Below are 20265 nucleotides of genomic sequence, written 5' to 3'. Positions count from 1 at the left end.
TGAATTCGTTGGTACCCTTTGTTGGTGATGAATTCGTTGGTACCCTTCCATTAAAGAAAAAACAGCAATGGTCACTGAAATAACTTGAATCCGACAAAAGTAATAATGAATAATAATTTAATGAATATCGGCTGATGAAAAGACACACATAGCTTTTGAATTTGAAAAAAAAAAAAAAAAACTAATTAAACTGGCTTGGACAAAAATGCTGGTACCCCTTGAAAAGATTGAAAATAATTTGACTGATGGCTCATGGTGGCGCTGTTCTGCGAGGAAGGTGACTCCTGACACTGCTTGTGTGTGCGTGTGGTTTATGGCATTTGTGCCATTTGCATTGTGTGTTTAACTTGTTTTGATCCAACATTATGTGGATGGCAATAGTGCTTCACCTGGCCTGCATGAGGCTCATAATCATGGGTCTATGACCCGCAAAAGGACTTTGATTGCAAGTCAAGTCCAATCTGGATTATCAACGAGCTGGTGTGCTTTACGGAGACATGGCTCTCTAAAGATGTTGACTTTCAGCTGGAAGGATTTGACATCATCCGCTTTGACAGTCTACAGTCCAAACACGGAAGTCGATTGGGGGCAAGCTCTGCATGGCAGTCAACAGGAGGTGGGCTACCAACTACACGGTGAGGAAGACGGAGTGCTGCAAACACTATGAAATACTGACTGTGTCCTTCAGACCATTTAATCTACCCAGAGAATTCTCACAGATCACTGTCATTTTAGTGTATGTCCCAGATCCTGATTTTAATTTAGCGGCTGAGCGCATAGCTGAAACTTTTAACAGAGCAGCCAGTATTCATACTGGGTGATTTTAACAGGTGTGATATCTCCACACATCTTCCCAGTCTGGAGCAATATGTCACTCCAACAAGGAAACATAACATGCTTGACTTGTGCTTTGGAAATATACCTGGAGCATACATTTCAAAACCATGCCCACCTCTGGGTCTGTCTGACCATAATGTCATCCTGCTGCTACCAAAATACAGGTCACAATTAAAGACAGGGGAAATTATAACAAAAACCATATTAAAGGCCCCATGGTGCACACTTTTTCAGGGTTTCATTTTAACTGTAGATATCCCTAGCATGATGTATTTGTGGTTTTCAGTACCTGTGAAATGAGCCAAACAAACGAGCAAATTTGGACTAAAACCCTGCGGGACCCGTGAAACCGGGACCCTGAGCATGATGGTTTACGACTGTACGATCCCCAACCACAGACAGCAGGAGAAACCGAACCACCTCATATCTGTTGATTACAAGATGTTTCAGAATGGTAAGTTATGTTTGTTAAATATGTTGTGAACTTGCTGCCCGGGGAGTGGAGGGGTACTGGCTAAGTTCGCTAGATTGGTAGCTGGTTGGTCGGAGTGTTGAAGCTAACTGGCTGAGATCGCTAGCTTGGTAGCTTGTAGCCCAAGGAGCGTAAACAAACTGTCTGAGTTGGCTGGCTTGAGAGTTGGTTGCCTGGGGAGGGAAGGCGGGCTGTCGGTGGAGTCACTGACGTCAGAAAACATACTGACGTAAAGAAATTCCAGGAAGTGCAAATCCGCTCGTTTTACAGGGACAGTTTCAAAAAATGGGCTGTATGCACTACTCCATTTAACATGATTTCCAATGTACTCACCACATACATTTTATTCTGTGAAGAAACTGTTACTCCCACTAAACTTGTAACTGTTTATCCAAATAACAAAAAGTGGATCACCAAGGACATGAAAGCCTGTTTAGTCCAGAAGAAAAAGGCTTTTCTACAGGTTGACACAGTCAGGGTGAGGGAGCTGCAGAAAGAATTCAGGAGGAAGAAATTAACATCAGGAAATGCAAAAAAGGCATGGCAGAGATTAAACATCATGATGAGCAGAGCATCCGAACCTGCAGTGGCCGCCTGTTCAGACCCCACCTCCCTCGCCAAACAGCTAAACTGCTTCTTCACCCATTTCAACAACAACAGCACACCAGCAACCTGGACTTCTGAAACTCTCAGCTCCCCTCTCCAAGCTCCCACCATTGATGAGCAGCTGGTAACCTCCATCCTGCACAGAGTAAACCCTAACAAAGCCGCTGGCCCTGACAGGCTCAGAGGCAGGGTGCTCAAGGAATGCTCAACCCAGCTAGGTGGGGTGTTAACCAGGCTGTTCCAGCACCTCCTGGACACTAGTATCGTCCCCAACCAGTGGAAGGAATCCACCATCATTCCTATTGCAAAGAAGACAAGACCTAAGGATCTGAAGGACTACAGGCCAGTGGCCCTGACATCGGTCCTGTGCAAGTGTATGGAAAGAGCAGTGTGTACTGCTAGGTGGGCTGTCAGACAAACTTGATCCACCCCAGTTTGCTTACAAAGCAAAACGAGGCACTGAGGATGCAAGTCTCATGCTTCTCGACACAATCACCAAACAACTTGACTCTACACACCCACACACTCGGATCTTATTTATGGACTTCTCATCTGCCTTTAACACTGTTAACACCAACACTCTGCTGCACCACCTCTCTGATCTCCAGGTCCACCCTGCATTGATTTTATGGATAAAGGACTTTTTAAAAGACAGACCACAGCATGTGTTTTTAAACGGTTTTAAATCCAGTACGGTTTTAAATCCAGTTTTAAAGACAGGGCTGCCCCAGGGCTGTGTTCTGTCTCCCATTCTCTTCTGTCTATACCGACAGCATCTCCTGCAGCAGAGAAGGAATGACTCTTTTAAAGTATCTGGATGACATGGCCTTGGTAGCCCGTCTGACTGACTCCCAGGCAATGCAACAGTACCAGCAGGAAGTCCACACCCTGGTCCAAACCTTTGCTGAAAGCTCATTAGAGCTTAATATCGCAAAGACAAAGGAGCTGTGCTGTGGTTCCATAGGGAAAAACCCAAAGCACCTGTTCCAACCGCTCAGCATCCACGGTCAGCTGGTGGAGCAGGTACAGAGTTTTAAGTATCTCAGGACAGAGGTCGACACCTGCCTGTCCTTTACACAACATGCTGACTCTGTCTACAAAAAGGCACAACAGCGTCTCCACCTGCTCAGAAAACTGAGGACTTTTAATGTCAGCGAAGACATTTTAACACTTGTTTACAGATCACTCATCAAATCCACTCTCATCTACAACATTTCATCCTGGTTCAATTTCCTCACTACTACCACCAAAACAAAACTCTCCCGCATAATAAATCACGCCAGTAAAATAACCAGAACAGCCCAACTACCTCTGACTGAACTGTCAGGTGCTCAGTGGTGAGGAAAGCCACCCTCATCACTGAGGACCCCTCCCAACCCCTGCACCATTCGTTCATGCTGCTGCCATCAGGCAGACGATACAGAACCCCACTGGCCCGGAAAAACATCTACAAGAAATCATTCATCCCCTCTGCAATAACTGTTCTAAATAGCACAAAATAGGCTGCACTGTTCTTATCTGTTGTTGTGTGTGAATGTGTTTGTGTTTTTTAATTTGTGATGAAGTCGTGTCAAAGACAAATTTCTGTTTTTACTGAAGAACAGACAATAAAGTTCCTATTCTATTCTGTTCTAACATGTTAAACTAAAGCGTGTCCTGTAATTAGCATTGCAAGTGTCTTCAATCTTGGAATCAGTCAGTCCACCTATTTAAAGGGTGAAAAGCTGTTTGGTGTCACAAAGCTACACTAGCTTTGTGAATTTCCTTCGGGATGAATAAAGTATCTATCTATCTATCTATCTATCTATCTATCTACACTAAACAGACCAGAGAAAGCAATTGAGAGAGTTGTCTGAGGAGTTCAGAAAGAAAATAATAGACAAGAATATTAAAGGTAAAATAAGGCCATTTTCAAGCAGCTTAATGTTCCTGTCCTACAGTTGCAAATATTATTAAGAAGTTTAGGGTCCATGGGACTGTAGCCAACCTCCCTGGACATGAGCGCAAGAGGAAAATTGATGACAAATTGAATAGAAGGATAATACAAATGGTAACCAAAGAGATTCAAGGTGAACCCCAACGTCAAAGTACATAAGTGAGATCACGCCATAAGTCAGATCGCACCATGCTTCACTGTTTGAGGCACAGGGGACTTACTGGAAGATGACCCAGGAGGACAGAAAATCATAAAAATGCATACTGACAAGCCACAAAGCTTCTGGGAAAATGTCCTTTGGACACGAAACAAAACTATAGCTTTCTGGCAAGTCACATTTACAGACACAAAAATGAAGCATTCAAAGAACACTGTACCAACTGTGAAACATTGAGGAGGCTCTGTTATGCTCTGGGGCTGCTTTGCAGTCTGCATCTGGCACAGGGTGTCTTGAATCTGTGCAGGGTACAATGAAATCTCAAGACTGTGAGGGTACTTTGCAGCAAAACGTCCTGCCCAGTGTCAGAAAGCTTTGTTGTAAGTCATGGGTCCTCCAACAGGATAATGACCCAAAACACACAGCTAAAAACACCCTTGAATGGCTAAGAACAAAACAATGGACTATTCTGAAGTGGCCTTCTATGAGCCCTGATTTAAATCCTATTGAACATCTGTGGAAAGAGCTGAAACATGCATTCCGGAGAAGGTACCCTCAAAAGCAGCTGGAACAGTCTGCTTACGACGTTTGGGCCAAAATACCTGCCGAGTTACAGAAATTGCTTGATTGCAGTAACTGCCTCAAAAGGTTGCACAACCAAATTATTACATTAAGGGCCCCATCATTTTCGCCTAGGACAGTTTCATTAGTGTTTTTTTTTTGTTTTGTTTTGTTTTTTTTAAATGATTATGTTAAACCGCAATTCAAAAGCGATGCCTGATTTTCATTAGCTGATGTTAACTAAATTATTATTTATTATTTCTTTTGTCAGTTTTAAGTTATTTCAGTGACCATTGTGTGGTTTTCTTTCTTTAATGGAAGAGTACTAACAAATTTGTGCATGTGTATACATAGAACATAGAACTGCAGGCACAAACTAAGAAACAAAGTGCTGTTCAAGCATGAAATTAAAGCTGACTTGAAAAGATAGGCTTTGAACATGCATAAAGATATATAATACAAAAATATTTTACTGTGACTGCTTTTTCTTTTCCAATCTCTCTCCACAGAAATACCTCTAAAGCTGTTTAATGCATGGAAAAGAATGATTTCTGGATATGTATGGAAGGGCTAAAAACCTAGGGTCAGATATAGGCTAGTGCATTACAGTTACTTAAGGAAAAAGGGGATATGTCTCTTCCATGTCTGGAGAGGAGCACGACTGAGATATTTAATCAACTGGTGCAACCCACATTACAGTGCAAAATGGAAAGATCTGGATCAGTGCCAATTAGACATACTTCTTCCATCATTACTCAGGGATAGAACCTTTCATGTAACATATTCAGATAAATTGAACTGTTGGACAAAGATCCCATTGGACATTTGGTTTAGAGATTACCGTAATTAAAACTGGACAGAAATGCACGAATGCTAAGATGGATGGCATATGACATATGAAGCTTGATGGAAGGTTTAAGGGTGTTATAGCATGTTGCTTAATTTCATCTAATAGTGGAATAGTCTCCAACAACTTACTGATACCTATTATCTAGAAAGACAGGACTTCTGATATCTCCAAGTTAGGCACCATTTTAACTGAAATATTAGAATTATTCAGGTAGGGGCGCCCCGGTGGCTCACCAGTTAAGAGCGTGTACCATGTACCAGGGCTTAGTCCCGATCGCAGTGACCAGGGTTCTCCCCTGCCTTTCCTGTCTATCTCTACTGTGAATGTTGAAAAAAGCAGAAAAGCCAAAAAAATAATCTTTAAAAAGAATTATTCAGGTAAATGAAATGGATCTTTCCACAGAAAATCGTTTGCTAGAAATTATTCATGTCTGCTAAGAGTCACTCAACAATATATGTCAAATCAAAATGGGAGAAAGAAGCCAATATAACTCTCACTGAGGAGGAATAGCTTAACAGCTGTAAAACATACATAACTATCTGAAGGTCAGGTGAATGGAGAGAATTCGTATGGAAAAATATTAACAGGTTTTTCATCACTCCTAAGATAAGACAATTAAAAAAGTGGCAAACCACTCATTGCTGGAGGAAATGTTAAGACTCCTTGGCTGATTACAGTCCCAAAAGATTTTGGGACTGTGCTGTAACTGGACTCAACTGGTTTTTATTTTTAATTTATACTGGCCGTGTATACTGGTGTCCTCTAATATAAGTAGAGTAACCCTTATCATTTTGCAATTTTGTTACCAGGTATTGGAGCTGATGAACTGACCCCTTAGATCTGTTTGTTTTATGTCTGTGCATGTCCATGTTTGTTCTAAAACTAAATAAAAACAAAGTTTTTAAAAAATCATGTATTGAGAAGCTGTATTCACAATTCTACTGTGGCCACACATTTCCAGGATGAAGTGTCCCCCCAGTTCTTACATGTTGTGGAGACCTGAAGAATAATAAGAAAGAGTTGGACTTGGAGAACGAGTGTCTTGTTGCCGTGGCTTAGGAATAACAGGCACCATGGACATCTGTTTCAAGGTTCGAGGAGGAATTGGCGGTGCATTCAGAAGGCGGCATTCTTCCTTCACCTAGAAAGACATTATTTGGCTTTGAAACTGCCTGCCAAACTTCATTTGCTAAGTCATAGTTTCAGGAATAATTCGCCCTGAACACATTATTCTTGTACTCACCATGTGTTTTCTTCAACCTCTGATGAAGAAAGCTTTGCTCACAATCCTTCTGGTATCCAGTCATATGTTCAGTACTTCTCAACCACACAAATTTTTGTTCAAATCTTGATGCAAAGACCACTTCCGCTAAATCGTGCCATGCAATCTAAGCTACTTGTCCAGTGAAACGCACACACTTGTGCAAGAATACTTCATGATTGTGTTTTTTGCAGCAGGATTTGAGTGAAAATACATGTTTGGGAAGTACTGAGCACAAGACAGCATGGATGTGAGGTTTTTAAGAATAACCTTTGACAGTGTTTTGCTGTTTAAAATCGTAAAATTACAGCCCCAACGTTTAGCCCTGAGTTTACCATGAAAGCTTGTGAGTAAAGCTTTCTCTCTCAGTGGTTGAAGGCAGCGCACAGTGAGAACCTTCATAAAACAAAATTATGCATTATGGATGAAGAACCCCTCTAAGCACGAGTTTTTTTCAGTTCTAAGAAGATACTAAACTTAAGGGTAACATATCATACTCACAGCTTCAGACTTTGGTGGGACAGGTGGTGGAGACAGAGACATATCAGAAGTGGTTACCGGACCAAGAGGACAAGTAACTGGGTATGACAGGACTGCTGTTGTGCTACAACCATTGATGCCTCGTGCTCCCTCGTTCAGAGAGGGTTTTAGGATCTGACCTCTCAAGTGATCCAACCACAGCTCCTCGTAGGGAAGATCCGACTTTAGGAGGGGTGGTTGATGGTTTAAGCCATCCATGAGCTCAGGGAAGAAGTGTTCACTGTCTCCTGATTCTGTAGGAATGCTGTCTGATGGCAGAAGGGCCCAGTCTCCACATAGCGTCATACAGCCCTGCAAATTAACCTCACTGTTGCCATGCAGGTTGTTGCCATACACACACACAGACAGTCGGTGGAAGGACTGGGTGAGTTCATCCCGGGCATAGGTCAATGAGCTGGGGACCTGCATGTGGGTGGGACACCCATTAGAACTGCTGCTGCCTCCACTGCTCCCACCACAACTGCCATTCCCGCTGCTTTTGTTAGGACTTTTCCCATCATCATTCCAGTCTGTGCGCACATCCCTGACGGCACGAGAATAGTCATCAATGTCAAACTGCTCCTGACAGAAAGTGAACCAGCGATGCACCATTGTGTCTAGCCACAGCTCTCCTTGCAGGAGTCCCTCTGGAATAATAAACCTAGGCATGGCCATATGTAGAGGAAAATGAATTGGGATAATTTTGTTGCTCCGCAAAATGCAGCAAACCACCACCGTCTTGGTTTGAATGTTGACAAATTTGTAACGGTGACCTTCCCGGATAAGGTGGAGGTCGTGCTGGTTGCGGGGTGGGCTGCTGGGTACAATGACATTGACTGGCAGCCGGGTTTTCTCCACAATGTTTCTAATAGTATGCTCACCATCCTGCATTTGAAGCTCCAGTGGACTGCAGGTGCTGAACCTACCTTTACACTGGAAGGGCAGGCTGATGCTCTCATTAGTGCGATGATTCATGCAAATCAAGCAGGGCATCTTTCCTCGGCCAATCTTGCTGATGGAATTCAGCTTTCCAATCTTTTTGAAAATAGTGTTGAATCTGGACTTCTCCTTAGCAGTCTTGGCATAGAGGATCTCGGCCTGGCCCATTAATGTAAGCTCATCACCAGTGCTTAGTGTGATATTGTAAACTTCAGTGTCTTCATTGCATTCCCCTGAAGCAATCTGAAAGAAGACCAGTACTAAGTAGTTAGTACTTTAGTACTGAGTACTAAAACCTTTTGAGGATAAAATTTCAGACTTTGATTTTGAAAATAAAAATACATTGATAACTTTGGCACAAATTGTAATACCTGTTAATCAGATTCATGTATTTCAAACATTTTTCAGACTTTGTGGAAGCTGTTTTATATATTGGGTATTATAATGAAAAATAATGTTGATTTTGCAGACTCATAATTGCTACAGTACAATGCAAAACAAATTATTATCAATCGCATCAAATATTTTTAGACACTAAACCAAACAGCATTTAGTTTTTCTACCTAAGCTTCTGAGGTCTCATTTATAAAAATTTTCCACACTATAATGTACTGTATTCCACACTATAAAGCACAAACAGGAAAAGTATGTACCCCAAGGTGTGCCAAAATATATTCATATTTATAAATTTGTTGTGTGCACACCTGACTGCAGCTGACTGAGCCTAAGACCCACTCCAGAAATGCAAACCAGACAATCATAGTTTATCTCGTCTTTGGATGTACAATACAATACACATCTCCACAGGAATGAAGTTTCTCTAAATCAGTGGTCCCCAACCCAGTCCTCAAGATCCCCCTGTCCAGCAGGTTTTTGTTTCAGCTCTACTCTTTCACACCTGGTCCATTTAAGGCAGTGGTCCCCAAACTACGGCCCGCGGGCCGGATACGGCCCGCCTCCATATTTGGCCCAGCCCCCTGAACAATACCAGAGACGCATTATGATTTTTTTTTCAGTCTGGCCACGCGATCGAGACTAATACACGCATAGAACGTGACAAGCCTACTGGAACCTACAAAAGGATTATAAGGAAGGAACACAAGATCTTTGAGAGACTGCTCATATGAGTCATTTAAGCAGTGGCGGTTCTGCCTATGTTGACGCTCTAGGCGATATTACTGGCTTGTGCCCTTTCATGTTACTAATCCAACCCCCCCGCCCCCGTGGCACCAGTCGGGCGCGGCGCCGGGGCAGCATCAGTCGGCATCAGGCGAGCCAGCACTGGCCGGCATTAAGCCACTCACCTGTCAGATCCGGCAGACCAGACCGGCCCGCCTGATGCCGACTGATGGTACCCCGGTGCCACGGCATGTGCGGGTCAATATGGTAGTCTAGAAAACTGGCGATTTTTTTTTTTCTCGTGCGCCCCCAAGTAGATTGCGCCCTGGCCCACACTGCCCATAGCAAAAACCTTCCCTGCATTTAAGTAAGAGATTCTGCTCTGACAACTAAGCTGAACTTTTACCTCTTAAGATTGTGCACGGCACAACAGAAAGTTAATGTTCCATGGACTTTTTTTTCTGTGAAGAACCCAGAGAGGGTTATTTGGTTATTATTTATTTCATAAATAGTCTTATTATATATTTCCTGACTTTATTTTTTCTGTGAAGAACCCAGAGAGGGTTATTTGGTTATTATTTATTTCACAAATAGTGCTATTTATTTCCTGACTTTTTTTTCTGTGAAGAACCCAGAGAGGGTTATTTGACTTTTATTGATTTCATACATAGTGTAATTTATATAATTAATAGTGTTATTATTTATTTCCTGACTTTTTTTTCTGTGAAGATCCCGGAAAGGGTTATTAATATTTGGTTATGTGTGGCTTTCTGGAAAACAATAAATGTTTACGTTTAGGCACCCCTGCGATCGTCACACTTTTTTTGTTACAAACTGACACCGGCCCCCCATCAGAGAAGGGAAAAGTTATGTGGCCCTCACAGGAAAAAGTTTGGGGAAAATTAACCCCTTACCATTCTACCCATTTCTTTAGACCCGTTTTAGTGGGGGAGCAGAAGATCATTGGGGAAAGTAAAAGGTCAACAGCAGATGCCAAATAGAAATGGTATACATCATCTGTTACCAGTATCATCACTCTAACTTGTTAACTAACTTAATGTTAAGAAAATAAAGCACCTATTTAGCCTACCTAAAGATTATCTTGCACCTTTTATCTAGGGTTGGGAACGAAAAACCGATACGACCGGATAACCGATTTTACAGGCGAGAGATACGACTGTATCGGTAGCAGACTCCTCAATCGATACGAATCAGCCATGAATCGATTGTAGAGTTGTGGATTGGATATCGCGAGACTATGAATCGGTTGCCTGAGGCTTTACAGTTTTAATCTCTAAACAACGCGAGAGCTCACGAAAGGGACTCTCCCGCATGGTCCGTAACGTTAAGGGGCTTTCACATAGTGCGTGCTCGGCCACCACAGCCGTTCATTGTGTATGTGATCGCGGGACGCGAGGGCGCACCGGTCTGTGCCGAGAAGGGCGCAGCGCGGAGCTGGTTGGTGCCCTGTGAGGTCAAATCTGGGTGGCACAACCCCTCCAGTCGTTTCACCTGCACCACCAAGAAAAAATTACAACAACTACACCGGCCCATTCGAGTCCAAAAGGCAGAGGAACTTTCCAGCTACAGCAGCGCACTGACATAGATTGTGTAATAAAGCGAAGAGTTGCCACTCCGATGTATTTTCCCTGGCTAACAGGAGCACACTGTCTTAGCTTGTCTATTCAGAGAAGAGGTATCACTTTGGCTTTTTTCATATTCAATCTGTTATCACAGGCATACTCCTGCTCATTCATTGGTAGTTGAATTGTTAGGTCTGTTTGATAAGTAATTTACATTTTTAAAACAAATAATAATTTAACATATTGTTAAATTATTTAACATGTTAAATTATTGGAGTCAAACTTACTGGTAAATATCTACTCCTTCAAGATAATTTATTGTGTTTTACAACTCATACTCATACACTAACACTAAATAGCGAGTGTTTGAGAAGCATATTTCCTCTGTACTACAAAAGATCAGAAGTAAAAAGTGCTCTCTTGTTGTCACGGGTCCGGACAGAACCGCCACTGGTTCCATGCCCGGACCACGGTCCACCATTTGGTGATGCCCAGTCTACATCAACAAATGTTAACTATCGTATTGTTTTTACACTGTATCGAATCGTATCGTTCTTAAACCGTATCGAATCGTATCGTTCTTAAACTATATCGAATCGTATCGAATCGTTCTGTATTAAAAATATATCGTTTTTGAATCGAATCGTAACCCGTGTATCTAGATATGTATCGAATCGGCCTCATGCCAGAGATTCCCAACCCTACTTTTATCTCACCATCTCTGTTAGTAATGCATTTTTGCTATCAATCCAGAAGTTATCTCTCTCTTGCTCTCCTGAGGCTCTCCCAGCCTCAGAAACCCCTTTTCCACCAAGAAAGAACCGGTTCTGTTCTGGTTCACAAAACAACTTTTGAAACACTCTTCGCACTTCCACCAACTATAGATTGGTTCCCAAACTGAAAGTGTGTGAGTCCCAAAAGTGTTAAGTAAGATATTCCTTGGGACGTCTGTGAGATCTATTCTCCCCGGTTTCTGACCGTACTTCTAAAAAATTTAACTTTATGCTTCTGCATTAAAAAGTCAGCACAGAGCCCTGCATACACCATTCATCTCTAATTCCAATGAAAATCTGAACTTTAGGCTTCACGGACAGTCCAACACAGTGGACAAATGGTATTACTGTTATTATCAATACCAATATTTTTTCATTACTACACTCCCCAAAAGCAGCTTGCTGCCTTAAAATCCAGTTTGCAAGCCAGAGGGTAGCTTTTGTTTTTCTTGTGACGTGAGTAGCCTACATCTAGAAAAGTCAAACCAATAATATTATATTACTGGCAGTAAAGTTCAACCCATATAATCTTCATCATAAGGGCTGATTACACAGATTAGAAACCTACCTTCACATTGAAAGTGATTTCTTCCATGACATACACCCTTTCAGGAAATGCTTTGGCCACCTCCTCCACGCTGTTGAAGTACTGCACTGGCTCCTTGACATCTCTGTCCTGCTCCAGCAACTTAAACTGACCTGAGGAAGCAAACAACAAATCCAGCTGAAAGAGTGTTTTAAAAATGGAATGTTTGGCCAGCTATAGCCTTAGAATTAATTAATTATCAGTGCCAGATAAGGACTGATAAATGGGGCCGATAATCAGAATTTTTCAATAACCAGTATCATAATTTTTATTTTCGCATTGATAGATATGAAAAGTACTCAGACGCAGTTCCTCTGTCTGAAAAGAAGACAGATGAGTGATTGAGTAGGCTTAAGCAGTATCTAGGCTAATTTTTCATATAACTTACATACCTTCATCCCGACATTTCACCAAGGCATACAGTAGTCTGCATGATGTATTTGAGTTGAAGAAAAAACAAAACATAAAATAAAAAATAACATAAAAGCTGAGCTTCTGGAGTCACTGGTTATTATAACCAGAAAACTTGTATTGTGAGAATTTTTGTAATTCACCAAGACTGCGGTGTTATCCTTCCTGTTATCTTTGGATCAAATTTGACGCATTTAAAAAAAAAAAATTAAACCAGAAATATGGATTTCTTTGTCAAACTGTCTCAAAATATCATGGATGGGGGCATCCCCATAGCTCACTGGATAAGAGCACGTACAGCGAGCATGTGTTAAGGCTGAGTCTTGATCGCGGCATCCTGCACTGAAATCTGATCTTACGCCATTTCTGTCTGCCATCCCCTCTCTCTCCTGCCTTTCCTGTCTATCTTACTGTCAAATAAAGCAGAAATGCCAAAAAAAAAAAAATATTTACAAAATAACATGGATGGTTCCATACTGTGCACTTTGCAAAAGATAAGTAATCACTACTTTTGAACACCTGTGGTGGTGGTTTCATCAAAACCTCTGATATGCTTTTCCTACATGGGGACCACAGCTTCCAGACAACACACACGTACGCACATGCACACACAGACACACAGCAGCTCATCGAGACCACCACAAAAGGTGCAGTGAATGGGTCACACTATTGTGGCTTTCAGAAGATAGACACACAAATGCACGGCTACTAAAAAAAAAAATTGACTATTAGTGCTCTACTGCTACTAAAAATTTTGTCATGACCCATCAGCATATAGTCCCCAGATCCATAATACAGTCAAAAATTCATAATTTCTCTGTTTAGTTTGTACTCAACATTTTTTGTAATCAAGATCTATTGACAATGAATTCCAAAAAGAAGTGGATAAAAGGTGTAACACAGAATTGGGTTCTGTATTTAAATGTTAGATCACTGAGAAAAAAAATTATTCTTTATTTTGCTGAGGACCCCCGGAAGACCCTCAAGGAGCCCGAAGGGGCCCTGGACCCAACTTTAAAAACCACTGTGCTAGATGCCTGCACAACCTGCTGAAGCACGCTGCTCCTATGTTGAGATTACATTTGCCTGCTCAATTTTTTTTTATTCTATATAAATTATTATATATTTCTTCATTTTATGTCACTTCATTATGATATAAATTATTCTATATAAATTCCATTTTTCTTGGCACTTTTTTGTAGTCGCTGAGAGAGAGCACCCAAATAGCTGCTTTTTTAAATTATTTAGCGCACAAAAAAACTGCAGGTGCACAAAAAGGTTTAGGTTAGTAAACTTTTCAGCATGACCACTGCTTACAGATTTCCTTCCTCACACTAACAGTTCTGAATTAGTTAAAAAACCTATTAATAAATAAATGAATAAACGATGCTTGGGGACAGGGACAGGTTAAGCCTGGCAGCCCGCCAGGCCTGTAATACACTGGGGGAAACCCAGTGTTTCCCCGTGGGGGAAATACTGGCAAATACTGGGGGAAACCCTGTATTTGCCAAAACTGGAAAAATCACCAAACCAATGTGTGTGTCTGCTAATTTACAGCAAAATAAGCAAACTGAAGGTGAACAAGTGAAGGCCTCTGCCTGCTTGCAGGCTTGCTTTATGTCAGACAAATGCAAGCAAAGGGAGAATGGGGGCAGTTCTGCTTTCATACACAGGTACAGTGGAGAAAGACAGAAGGATAGGGCAAAGAAAGAGGATGACATGCAACAAAGCTCAGGCCAGAATCAAAGCCAGACCAAGCCTTTAAGCTTGTGCTAGTAACTTTTCTTCAGAGTTTAGACAAATCACCATTAGGCCAGACAAAAAAAAAAAAAAAAAAAAAAAAATTGGGTTCCGGTTCCCGACCGAGTGTCCCATTTAACCCCTGAGTCAGGTTATTTTATTGGCCTCTGTGTAAAAATAAAATAAAAAAAATAAAATAAAGACACTATACGACGAAGTGTGACCTTGTTGGCAATGGTAAAAAGTTAAGCAGGGCTTTTATTTTGATCTATGTTGCACTCGCCTTATTTATGATGTTCTCGCGTAACTTCGGATAATAACTTCATGAAATCACACGCCACCGACAGCACTGGCTGGAAAGAATGGACTTCCACACAGTGTGTGTGATTTGTCCTCGCAAACCACCAGTGAAAATAATCCGACTTTGCAGATGTAGTGAAAGAGGTGAAACAGTGCCATTGCAGATTTGCAAGTGCAGCAGGCAAACATGACGGGGGATCCGTCATGTTTGCCTGCTGCCCCGTGGAGCTTGGCTCTATGGCGGTGGGCGTGATGGGTGTATTCGACTTCAGGTACCTAGCACTGCGATGCGAGCCAGAGACACCTCCCTCTGCTAGTAATAACGCTGCTCCGTCCGTTAAAAAGGTGGTAACTTATGCAAATATTGAATTAATTATATTTAAAAAGCGACTCATGCATCGCTTCTGGAATAAAAAATATATATATATACAGTACAGGCCAGTGATGGAGTGCTGCGGCAGATGACCTGGCCTCCACAGTCACCAGACCTGAACCCAATCGAGATGGTTTGGGGTGAGCTGGACCACAGAGTGAAGGCAAAGGGCCAACAAGTGCTAAACACCTCTGGGAACTCCTTCAAGACTGTTGGAAAACCATTTCAGGTGACTACCTCTTGAAGCTCATCGAGAAAATGCCAAGAGTGTGCAAAGCAGTAATCAGAGCAAAGGGTGGCTATTTTGAAGAAACTAGAATATAAAACATGTTTTCAGTTATTTCACCTTTTTTTGTTAAGTACATAACTCCACATGTGTTCATTCATAGTTTTGATTCCTTCAGTGAGAATCTGCAATGTAAATAGTCATGAAAATAAAGAAAACGCATTGAATGAGAAGGTGTGTCCAAACTTTTGGCCTGTACTGTATGTATGTATATATGTATGTATGTATATATACACATATGTGTGTGTGTGCATAAATATATATATATATATACATATATACACACACACACACACACACATATATACATATATATAATATATATACATACACACACACACACACACACACACACACACACACATCTATATATCTATATAAATACACACATATATATATTTATAGAGAGAGCGAGCGAGAGAGAGATAAATATTCAAATATGTTCAAATCTAACCATTCTAATCTATCGATTTTTTGTTCAAGCTGACAAAACATATAGTCAACTGTTTCCAAGAGGACGTAACTCACCTTCATAATGCACCGGAATCTCAATTTTGGGCCCAATGACATAGTGTCCCTCCTCCAGACTGTGAGCTGTGATGGTTGTCCACTGCCGGCAGGAATGAACCAAGAGGTAGTCATTGTCTCGAAGCCCTTCAACCAGCTCGCCTAAGATAAGAAGAGAAAACCACTTCAGGGGCCTCATTTATAAAACTTTGCGTAGGATCCATACTAAAAGTGTACATATGCCCGAAAGCCTAAAATGGCGTACGCCAAAAATATATACAGGAATCTTGAAGTTAATTTTAATACCTTTTTAAGACTTTTTCAACACCTTCTCAATATTTTTTAATACCTCACCGCACAAGAACGGAGTACTTTTTACCACGGATCTTTTGAAGCGCGGAGGAGATATGTTGCTCAAACACTTGGTATGTAGTGTTAGTGTATGTTTATGAGTTGTAGAACATAATAAATTATCTTGAAGGAGTAGATGCTAAATTATTATTTGTTTTAAAAATGTAAATTACTTATCAAACAGACCTAACAATTCAACTACCATGAGCAGTAGTATGCGTGTGATAACATAGATTGAAAAATTAGCCGAAGTGATACCTCTTCTCTGAATAGACAAGCTAAACCAGTGTGCTGCTGTTAGCCAGTGAAAATAGAGTGGAGTGGCAACTCTTCATTTTGTTACACAATCTATGTCAGTGCGCTGCTGTAGCCTGGAAGTTTTCTCTGCCTTTTGGACTTGTGCGGTGCTGGTTTCTTGGTGGTGCAGGTGCAGGTGAAACGACTGGAGGGGTTGTGCCACCCAGATTTGCTTCCTTCCATGTAATTCTCCCCAGACATACGTTCATATTCCACACAAAAACAGCATTTCATTCAAATTATGTCAAATTCTGCGTTAAAAATAGATTCCTTTTTATTTGGCTAATTCCGCGATTCGGCCCTAGTTAAATTGAACGCATGGATTCATGTAACATTTCGGTGCGTTCGTAATATGCACTGGGAGCGCCAGAGCGTACTTTGTGCTTCTGAATTTCCACCCGCCTGCTCGCTCTGGCGCTCTCAGGGACAATTTACGAACGCACCCACAATAGCCTAGTTTTTTATGTACCTGTTCATCTTTGTTTTTTAATAAAAATGAATAAATTCACATACTTTTATGATATTTTTGGGACTCAAACTCTTGGACAGCTAATTCAGAAAAAATACTTTAAAAATTTAAGACTTTATAAAGTCGTGATAAGACTTTTTAATACCCTTTAAGGGTCTTAATTTTCCCAAAATCAATTTATCACCTTTTAATACTTTTCAAGACCCTGCGGATACTCTGAAAAAATAAACCCAGACTTATAAAACCATGCATACACACACCTGCAAGCAATTTCCCCTTTATAAATCACAGTCCACCTGAAAGTTTGCGGACAAGATTCCGTCATATCCTCCGCCCACTACACGCCCACACTCAACCATAAATGGTCAATGCAAAGCACCTCATGAATGTTGATGCATATTTAAATGAGCCAGCTGCTCAATGATGTGTTATGGTAAATCATGGAAGCCACAGAGAGGAAGACAAAAAAATGCATTTACAGATATGGAAATCAAGGTGCTTGTGGGTGTGGTGGAGAGGCAAAAGTCCATCTTATTTGGCAGCCACAGTAGTAGCGTTACAAATAAAAAGGAAGTGTTGCGAGTGGCAACACGTTGTTGCCACTATTAATTCAGTGAGTGAGACGGAGAGGACAATGCCTGAAGTAAAAAACGAAATTGTCGGATCTGAAGGTGGGGGCTAAAAAAAGGCTCACGGCCTGCCACCAGTGTGTGTCAGCAACAGGTGGGGGCCAGGGCACATCCGAGCTCACACCAATGGAGAGAAGAACGGCCTCTATATTTGGAGAAGCAAGCGTGTGGGGCTTTGTGACAGAGGAGGAGGGGGACACAGATTTGGCTGAGACTACAGAGGAGCCAGGTAAAGTAGTGTTTCATTTTTATTACATGAATAAATCATTTTTAAATGTAAAAGCACAATGGGCTAATGTGTTGTGTCTTGGTGTCCTCAGGTCCTCATCCTGAGTCGGCAGGTGGCGTGAAGGGTCCCAGTGAGGAGAGTCTGGGCGAGGGGGCTATAGGCACTGAGGATCCCCAGCACCAGTGCGCCCCGAGTGCGTGGTGCGTCTGCCAGTGGCCAGGTGCTGACCGACGCTGTTCTGCAAAACCAGAGGGAAACTATCAGTGCTATCAGTGTCACAGCTGATGAACTGAGACAGATTACAACAGTTATGAGTAATAAGTGTGAAGTCATGTCTGACATAGCAAACACATTAAAAGAACTTGTTAAAAAAATGAACCTTATTGCTGTGTTCTTAAGCGCCGCATGACATCCTCACGGAGCCTTGCTCCTTGTTGAAATTTCTCGTCGGGGAGGGGGCTGTGGGTTAGGGTCGTCATTCTGGGGTGGGGGGAGGCCAGGAGGGACAGGAATGCCATGCTTCAGTGTTACATTGTGCAGCACACCACACACCCTGACGATCTTACACTCCTTAGTCGGGTGATACAGTAGCTTCCCCCCGGATGCATCCAAACACCGCCACCGGCCTTTCAGGAGGCCGATGGCACGCTCCACAGTTGAGCATGCACGGTTGTGGGCCGTGTTATACCGCACCTCCTCTACGCTCTGGGGGTTTGGAAAGGGGGTTAAGAGCCAGCACCTGAGGGGGTAGCCACTGTCACCTGCAGGTTATAGCGGAAGAGTGCATCAGTACATCAGGCTTGAATGGTTAGAATTTCTACAAGAAGTTTTTATTTTTTTATTGACTTACCAAGAAGCCAGCCATTACGTACAGCGCCTGCCTGCAGTCTATTCCCTACACTACTGTGTGTCAGGAGTCATGTGTTGAGCCAGACCATCGTGCCACTAAATTTGTTAGGTGCATGTTGGAGTCACATATGACTTGTACATTAATAGAATGTACATGTTTTCTATTAGCATACACAAATTCATTGTCACATGGAGCCCTTATAGTAATATGAGTGCAGTCAATTGGGCCGATTACATTTGGAAAACCGTACATTGCTGCAAATTGCCTTTTAATGTTGGCCTATTCTCCCACAGCCCAGGGAAATCTGATGTATCAACTGGTCACATTAACAATGCCATCCAAGACAGCAGGCATTAGTGCGCTTAGAGCTGCGATATCCCAGACCTATGGATAATGTCACAGAATTGTATTATTCCCAAAAGTGGCTTCAGGCTGAGAGTTGAACATTATAATTTTGATCATATTAAACATATACCTGTCGGCCAATTCACACTGGTAAGAGCCAGTTGCCAGAAACCCCAGAGTTGTTAACACCTGTAACTGAACAGGGACAGCGTGGTTCGGGCAGGTCGGCCTCTCTAATAATAGACCCACTTCAGCACATAGATCTAAATCGGCTTATTAGTCATTCATCATCATGGGCCAGGTAATCTTCGTGGTCTCTGACTTATTCCCTCCTGATCCTCCCGTTTGCATAGTCTTCCAGCAGTGCAAATGCACCCATTGCGCAGCATTACACACAGGTGTCACCACGGTATTTATACGTTTACAGCAATTGGACTGCCTCATACCTTGTCACAAATTACGTTTCAATCTGCGATATCCTGGCATAATTTGAAGACGGAAGTGACAGCATCACATTCCTCCCCCCTGCGCTCCAGGGGGGAGGAATGTGATGGTGAGAAAACCGTGATGAAATTGTGTGTGTGTGTAGATAGATAGATAGATAGATATTTTAAATTGCAAGGTCTTTATGTAATGGTTATGGCTCAGTAGAACAAGCACAAATAACACTGGTGTTTGGAATGTTTGTAATGAAGTGGATTTATAATTAACGTTTGATGGAGTGAAATTAAATGTGTGCGAGGAATCATGATGCAGTTTGGCTTCAATTCACCACCTCGCCATCAGCGTTGCCAGTTTCCCCATCTCCAAGATGTGCATACGCAAGGCTCAGAATTTACGTGGAGGACCGCACATTCTCCTGTCAAGTTTTTTTTTATAAATCACAACTTTTGCGTGGAAAGTGTCGTACGCCAATTTCAGGGCCCGTTTTGTGTGTACGCAATGGTTATAAATGAGGCCCCAAGTCAAGAGACGGATTATAGAGATCCTGACACAAATAAAGGTAGTGTCATCATGCTGAGAATCTTGGACTGAGCTAAATTACCTTCATTCAAAAAAATTCAAAAAATTTGTCACCTTCTTTTAGACCATAGTTCAGGTAAATTTATACTTGTCTACCAAAATGCTGCCATAGCTACATCAGAGTTTTCTTATTTGCACCTCTACTATAGACAAGTTTACGCGCCAAACCCCGGGGGACGCCATTACCCTACAAAAATGCACTTCATTTCCGCCGTAAGTGGTTTGCGCAGCGTATGCCGGTGTAAACAAACTTCCA

General features: G+C 42.0%; 1 protein-coding gene across 1 annotated transcript in view; it reads right to left on the bottom strand.

Annotated features, from left to right (window-relative positions):
- The window catches only part of garem (GRB2 associated, regulator of MAPK1), a 38404-nt gene that overhangs the window by 3194 nt on the left and 14945 nt on the right, over window positions 1-20265 (bottom strand). Inside the window, exons 2-5 of the mRNA XM_030079771.1 lie at window positions 15838-15978; window positions 12182-12312; window positions 7182-8381; window positions 6406-6560 (exon numbers count right to left, since the gene is read on the bottom strand). Coding sequence (XP_029935631.1) covers window positions 6406-6560; window positions 7182-8381; window positions 12182-12312; window positions 15838-15978 — 1627 coding nt within the window. The remainder of the gene's footprint in view (window positions 1-6405; window positions 6561-7181; window positions 8382-12181; window positions 12313-15837; window positions 15979-20265) is intronic.

This window comes from Myripristis murdjan, chromosome 20 (assembly GCF_902150065.1).
Source record: "Myripristis murdjan chromosome 20, fMyrMur1.1, whole genome shotgun sequence".
Classification (NCBI taxonomy): domain Eukaryota; kingdom Metazoa; phylum Chordata; class Actinopteri; order Holocentriformes; family Holocentridae; genus Myripristis; species Myripristis murdjan.
This window is presented reverse-complemented; position numbering and strand designations above follow the sequence as displayed.